The sequence below is a fragment of the Lolium rigidum genome, chromosome 3 (genome assembly GCF_022539505.1).
Source record: "Lolium rigidum isolate FL_2022 chromosome 3, APGP_CSIRO_Lrig_0.1, whole genome shotgun sequence".
Taxonomy (NCBI): domain Eukaryota; kingdom Viridiplantae; phylum Streptophyta; class Magnoliopsida; order Poales; family Poaceae; genus Lolium; species Lolium rigidum.
Genome location: NC_061510.1, coordinates 216,049,197 through 216,056,396, shown reverse-complemented (window position 1 = coordinate 216,056,396; position 7,200 = coordinate 216,049,197). Strand labels below are relative to the sequence as shown.

The 7,200-nt window shown below is 45.3% G+C and overlaps 1 protein-coding gene across 1 annotated transcript; it reads right to left on the bottom strand.

Annotated features, from left to right (window-relative positions):
- Positions 1-1,677: 1,677 nt before the first annotated feature.
- On the bottom strand, positions 1,678-6,050 carry LOC124698970 (putative HVA22-like protein g). Its single transcript, XM_047231348.1, has 6 exons — positions 6,019-6,050; positions 5,812-5,910; positions 3,274-3,318; positions 3,106-3,169; positions 2,782-2,988; positions 1,678-1,872 (listed from the first exon to the last, which is right to left on the bottom strand). Exons 1-6 carry the CDS (start codon positions 6,048-6,050, stop codon positions 1,678-1,680), a joined length of 642 nt encoding a protein of 213 aa, XP_047087304.1.
- Between the last annotated feature and the right edge of the window lie 1,150 nt (positions 6,051-7,200).

Here is a 7,200-nt window from a genome sequence, read left to right as displayed (position 1 = left end):
GATGGATCGGGTGGTATTTGATCGTGCGCAACTATTTTTTTATTTCGACTGTTTGATTCTCGAGGGAGCTACGCGAAGCTCCGTTCCTTGTTGCCATCAGGTGAAAGGTCCATGGTAAAATCATAGGTAGAGAATATCATTAAGGCCGAATTGGAGGCTTCGCTTTTGGAGCCTGGAGTTCAAATGGTGGATGTATTGTTGTTGCTAGGGATAAAATACAGTATGATGTCTTTTATTTTCTTTATTTCTTTTTTTTCTGTGTGTGCGATATACTGGTATTAGAGTATTGCGTTGTTGCAGAGCTTAAATATAATTGATATTTCTCGATATTAATATATACATTTTATCAAAAAAAATGTATGTTTGACCACATCTTTCAAACGCAGATAGCCGTGGGCGGGACGACGTGGCCCCAACAATTCGCCGGCAGCAGGACCCACCCAACACCGCCGCTCACTATGCCGCCGTCTCGCCGTCCACGCCCCAAATTCCGCACCCTTCTCCTGCTCTTGTCTATTCGGCATTCCTCACCATGTCGTCCACACACCCACGTTAGAGACTGACGCTGCCATGTGGACCCACCCAGCACCTTCCCAGCCAATTATTTTCCCTTCTTGTAGCTGCGCGTTTATACATCCACTCTCGAATTATTCCTCTCCGCCAGGCGCCAGGAGATATCTTCTTTTTTGTTTAAAAGAGACTACAAGAGAAATCTTCTCTCCTTCTCCAACCACCAGCTGTGCGTGATACGAACCGATCGTGCTATGGTGGCAGCCGTGCTGGAGCCTCCGTCGCGGCGGCGGCACCGGCTGGCGAACTCTACCACCGGCGACTTCGAGCTCCGGCACTGGCGCCCGGCCAAGAAGAGCGGCTCCACCGGGATGAAGGGCCGGTGGGTGCCGCCGGAGATCGAGATCCCCGGCGGCGAGGCGGGGAGCTACACAAGCCTCCGCGACATCATGTCCTCCCCGGAGTACGCCGCCGCCAACAAGGCCCACTCCCCCGCGGACGGTGGAGGCGGGGACGTGCACATGATACGCCACCCGCTCGTGAAGCACGCGGCGTACGCGTACCTGCAGCTGACGCCGTCCGCGCGGGAGGACATCGGCAGGCGGAACCGCCGGAAGCGTGGTCCTCTCTGCCGCCTCATCCTCAGCTGCGTCGACTTCGTCGGGGCCTTCTTCGCCCCAGCGTGAGCCTCACGGTTCTCGGCTGCCTTTTTTTGACCTTTTCCTGCTTGTTTTTTTCAGTCCTCTGTTTCTTTGCGCTTTAATTCCCGGTGTAAGAAGGAATTCGTCGTCTTCTTTGTTGGGTTGCAATTCTTGTAAATAGTTGGTAGGATTAGGAGCAAAAGATCGATGATCATCGCAACTCGAGGTTACCTTTGATTTGAGTCTATTATCTTCTGAGCCTTTTTTTGGGTCGTCATGAACTCTAATTTGATGCAACTTGCATTATGGGGCAAAGAACAGATTATGCTGAAGAAAACCAGATAGGATACAGTAAAGAGAAAAGGAATTTCTATCATCCTCATTCGGCTACACAAGTGCACACTTCACATTGGAATTGATTTACTATGTACTCTGCTTTTCTTGTGCCTTCCTTCCTTTGATGTTTGATCCAATCTATGTACACGATCATCCCCTAAAACTGAAAGCAAGTAGTGCTCCCGGATCGTCAATACTTGCCACTGTACTGTCGCCGGGGCGGCTTGGCGCCGGCCAACGAAGACCGTATAACTTGGGCCACGGCTGCGGCGTCGAGGTCGACGGGGCCACCACCGAAGATGGACTCCTGTGGCGGAGGCGACGGCGGCCGGCGTTTGGTGGCGAAGGGGCTCCACCCTGTACTCCCGGACGACTTCTTGTTCCTCTGCTGCACATGCAAAAGTTGAAGAGATCAGAGGGTTGATCGTTGCCAAATAAAGATATTGTCCCTAGTGCGTTGCATCTACCACGTCAAGATTTGTGCACATGCCCGTTTGGTTGGCGGGGCGCGAGCCTATCCTCAAAGCTCGACGCTCCGGCGGAACGTGCGCGCGACGATGACTTCCATTGTTGCCCGTCACTGTCTGGTGGCACCAGGTTTGAACAAAAGTAGTGAGAGCTGACAACGATCAGGGAGGTGGATGTGCTTGGGCCAGATAGGTCCTTAGCTGAAGATGGACGAGGTGTGCAAGACTAGCCTGCAGCTTGCGAAACTACGCACCGAGTGCGGGTGTCATTTTCGCTATATTTTCATACACTTTTATGTAGAATAGAGGTCGTACATCTAGTTTTCACAATAATCGGACACTAGATTAATCTAGTCTCTGCATGAACAGATGCACAGTGACAAGGTTTCGTGTCCTCTTCAGGATTCAGGTCATCAATTTTTCTCGAGGCAGAGGAGGCATTCTAGCCTTGGCAGTTTGCACTGCCATCATGGACAACTGCCCCTGCCTATTTGCAAAAGTGGGTACAGCTCGAGAGTAGGAGCTCTGACTGTGAGGGTCGGGTAGTTGCCTAAAATTTTGTTTGATAGTAGTTGGAATTTCATCAGATCTGGAGTGGTGGAGGCGTTCTTGGTATTATGGTTTCTGGCTGCGGCAGTTGAAGAGGAGCAGAGCAACTGATGAGGAATGAAAAATAGTTCCACGATTGCAATACTGCCAGCGAGCCAAATTACATTCCTAGGAACGCGCATCGCACTACTCTGAACTATCCCATCTACCATGGAAGACATGCATGCTTCATAGTTAGCATTCGTATGAAATTTTGGCAGAGAAACACACATAGTTACCTCTGAAATTGATGCTTGGGGTTCGTCAGAGACGACATATCGCAGAACATCCATGAAGAAGGTCGTCCCTTTGTCAGCGAAGTTCTTCATGTAGAACGAGAGCAGGTGCCCGGATCTAGCTCTCAGATGCAGCAACCTTTGCTCGATGTTTGGCTCGTACTGCATCACCATAGGCCGGAGGAAGGTGTCATACACAATGTCGCTTCCCTGAAGAAGCAATAGGTGGACCCATATAAGAAGCTAGATGATGCAATTGTTTTGCGTGTTTTTGTTTTTTACTTTTCTTGGGCAAACGTTGAGGAACGGATGTAATTAGTTTCTCACCTTTGTCTTGGGGTACCACAAGTAAACAAAGAAAGCAAGCTTGATTTCTCCATACATTGGCATCCTGGTATGGACAAATTATAGCATGCACGCATAAATGAAAAGGGAACTTCGAAACAGATCGAACGGGAAAAGACCTCGTAAAAAAATGGAATTGATTTAACTAACCATGAGATGAAGCTCTCGACGGCTATCACCATTGCCACTATGATCCTGAAAAGTATGCACCTCAACTGTTAGGAAGGCAACAAGCATTTGAGCTCTAGCACAAGAAGTGCCAAGTGCTGACAGGCTTAAGAACATTAGTGCTGGCCAGTTTAAAGTGTATAACAATGTATATTAAATAATAGGCCAAAAAGTTGGGAAAATACGTATTAGAACTTTACATACACTATTTTGAACAACTGTAACACTGGCTACTGCAAGGAACCTTTGTTGCATATTTTTCTGAATATATTGTGACAGTCAATATAAGTTAGGTAAAGATGCAAGTTGTGCTTTACATGTTCTTACTATCATGGAATTAGTCTCCTGATTCATTGTTTAAGCAAGTAAACTGGTAACAAATCTTTATCGAAAAAAACTGGCAACAAATAGAAGTTCTACTGAACTTCCATGTCTTCTTTGTTCATTTATGAGCCTTTAAGTCCTAACAATATAATAAGAGAGAATTTAACAAAAGCACAACTATCGGACATAAGGTTTCACAAAACAACAACCGGAGGAATATTTTTCGGAAAACCAAAACTTTTGCAGTAAGTTGTTTCAAAGAAATGAAATCTCATAATTTACTCTATTTGACAGTATTTCAGACAGTTTGTTCCCACTAGTCATGTCCATGTCGCAGACATGCCCGATTTCTCTCCTTTTTTAGGTGAGGACCAAACTGTAGTTAAACCAAACTATTTTCAAGTTTTCACTTTTAAAGTTTTCGGCGAAACTTAATGAAAAAATTCAAAAAATATTAAAACATTGGCGAAATCAGTAGTTTGTTCCATTAGTCAATTTGAATTTATCTAACGTAATTTTTCAAGGTTTGTTGAAAACTTTCATTTTTTTTCAAAACATACACAAACTCCAAACCTGCTATGCAGAATGAGATAAAAAAAATATTCATTATATGTAGCTTGAATTACTGGAATTTTTTTGATTTTTTTTAAAAATTGTATATTGAACAAAGTTATTTTCGTTGAAGAGTGTGGATTTTGTACATTATTTTCGTTGAACAAAATTTGGCCAAAGGTTACAAAAATGCAGAACTGCTTGACAAAATGGGACCGAAAGTTTCTAGTTCACTCGCTACATGTAGTTTTAATTACTGCAAATTTTTCATATCTTTTGTAAAAATGTTTTTTATGTGTTTTTTGTCAAAAGTTATAAAATGTATGAAAACTTCTAAATAGTTTGTTTGATGTCCGGTCTTGTCCGTAGGAAAAACCTGAAGGAAACCAGCCAACTTTGTCACATGGACCCGAAGAGGAATCAGGGTGTCGAAAATGCTGTCAAATGGACTAAATCACATCATTTGGATTATTTGAAACAACTTGCCCCAAAATTTATAGTTTTGAAAAAAAAAATCTTTGGTTGTGGTTTCATGAAACGTAGTCCTGATTGTTATGGTTTTGTAAAATTTTCTCTCAGAATAAAATATGATGTTAGAAGCATTCCCTTGTAGCAATCGGACAAATAACATAATGTCAATGTCAAATAAAGCATTACATGCAAAAAGAACTTGTAATGGTTCGACAACACATTATAAATCTATAACTACTACCCACTTTGTTCCGAATTATAAATAGTTTTAAATATTTATGTGTCAACTACATCGAACTATTGAAATACGTCTAGCTACATACGATTCAGAAAAAGCTAGAACATCTTAATAATCAGAACAGACTGATGCAACATCTACATGATTTGTGGTACTTCTATCTTGTCACCAAACTGTCGGTATTTCATCTCCACCCTAACCATGCCCGTTCATCATTTCATTACAAGTTAATCACGTCTGAATATTGAGGCATGCAGCATCTGATCTAATCCAGGGCAGTGATACAGTATTGTCAAATTGTGGACGCCAGCACCTTGTTAGGTACAGGGGCTCAAATTCAAAAGAGCACTGGACTAGACAGAAACAGATTTATAAGGCCAAAATGCCAAGTAGCACACAAGAGGTGAGCCTAGTGTGATCAATAATGTACCTCCTAAAAAAGCTGCTAATAATTTGCCGGGCAATAGGTTGTCTGAATCAGCTTCGTAAAGCATCATTAGACACCAAACACCCACCTAAAACTGCACCTTATTATCTGAAGAGGATCAAAGCGATACAGAAAAGAAAAAAAGTTGGCATTATATCGCAGCACATGAACCTTTTGGCGAGATACACATTAATAAAAGGAAGTTATGAATGAAAAGGCCAAAGGGACTAGCACTAAAGTTACCATGATGCATGGTATCACGTAAAGAAGAAGGGAGAGAGAAAAAAAAGCAATGCAATCCATTCAAGTTTTGCATCACACGCTACATCCTGATCTCTTTTGTTTTTTGAATAGAAAGAAACAGTTGGATGGATTCATTTCACTGAGTCAATGGTAGAAACAGAAGCAGGTGAAGCAGGTAAAACAATTTCTCGTGGCGTTGTTGATGCTAGTTAGCAGTAAGGTGGTTGGCCGAATATACGGAGTAGTGGCGTCGTGCAGCACGTACCAGTATTGGCACCAGAAGCGGAGCATGTGGGCGTCGTTGGGGCGCGCCTCCACCGTCTTGAAGCACTCGAACGCCGGCATGGCGTACCCGAACAGCAGCCTGCGCGCGTCATCAATGGCGTCTCCGGTGAGCCACGATCGAGCCGCACTGCTAACGAGCCAGCACGTACGGGGAGGGAGCGATGAGACAGAGCAGGGGACGACTTACAGCAGGATCCTGGAGAGGAGCTCCCCCAGCATCTCGCCGGACCGGACTGGACACCGGACGCGCGCGCGGGCTGCGACGGCGGCGCGCGCCGATCTCGCCGCCGCGACAGTAGGAATGGCAGGGGGATTTGCGTGGAAGAGTGGGCGGTTGTTGCTTGGGGGAGACGGGACGGGACGGGAGAGCGAACTTGGAATGGAAGCGGAGGCGAGGAGCAGGAGACGCGACTGCGACTCTGCGACGAGTTCTGCCGCTTGATTTTGATTAGTTAGTCCACTACTGACGTGCCTTGTAGTGTTACCGGTATATCCACCCAGACAGACTCGTGTTTGCTCTGCACCGACGCTAGCTTCCCTGCACTTGTGTCAGTGATATGGTGGGGCCAAGGAGAGGACGGTCGCGGTATCTTGTCTTGGTCAGCGACTCTGAAGCAGTCTGTCAGTTTTCTTATAGTTGTTCAACGGTTTCATTCTGTAACGGCATCTCGGGAGGCATCGCGTTCGTTTGCCTGTTCACCTCATGCATGTTTTTGTCGGGTGACGGACAATTGCCCATCGAGTTTGGAGCACACCAAATCCTCGCTCCACATCTTTCATGCAAGCTTCTGCATCTTGGCAAACCTCTTCGTCTTCTCCGTGCTTGGATTGCAGACAGTCTTCACCAGTGTGGCCAAGTTAGGGTAGATGCCATCAACAAGATAATGTGGCTTGTCATATGCATTTCCATTGATCTCGTAGCTCACCCGGGGAGTTTTGCCTTGCATAAGCGTGTTGAAAACAGGTGATCGGTGCAACACATTGATGTCGTTGTTGGAACCGGCCATGCCAAAGAACGAATGCCAAATCCATAAATCTTGAGATATGACTGCTTCAAGAATGACAGTGCTTTCCTCCGCATGACCCTACCATCCAAATAGACAGTTCATTCACTCACAGTGCATGCAATCTATGCTGCCAATCATTTCTGGAAACTCTCTAGAGTCGTTGATAGATAACATCCGCCTTGTATCCTCAACTGTTGGCTCCCTACAGTAATGTTGTCCGAACACGGAAATCATGGCTCGGCAAAACCGGTACATGGACTCAAGGCAGGTGCTCTCACCCATTCGAAGATACTCATCGAATATATCAACAACCACTCTATATAATAGCATGCGAATAGCTGTGGAGCATTTTTGGTAGGAGG

Coding starts and splice junctions, on each gene's coding strand:
- LOC124698970 (XM_047231348.1), bottom strand. CDS start 6,050: ATGCTGGGGGAGCTCCTCTCCAGGATCCTGCT. Junction 5,911..6,018: donor CTCCTCTCCAGGATCCTGCT/GTAAGTCGTCCC, acceptor TGACGCGCGCAG/GCTGCTGTTCGGGTACGCCA. Junction 3,319..5,811: donor CGCTTCTGGTGCCAATACTG/GTACGTGCTGCA, acceptor CATACTTTTCAG/GATCATAGTGGCAATGGTGA.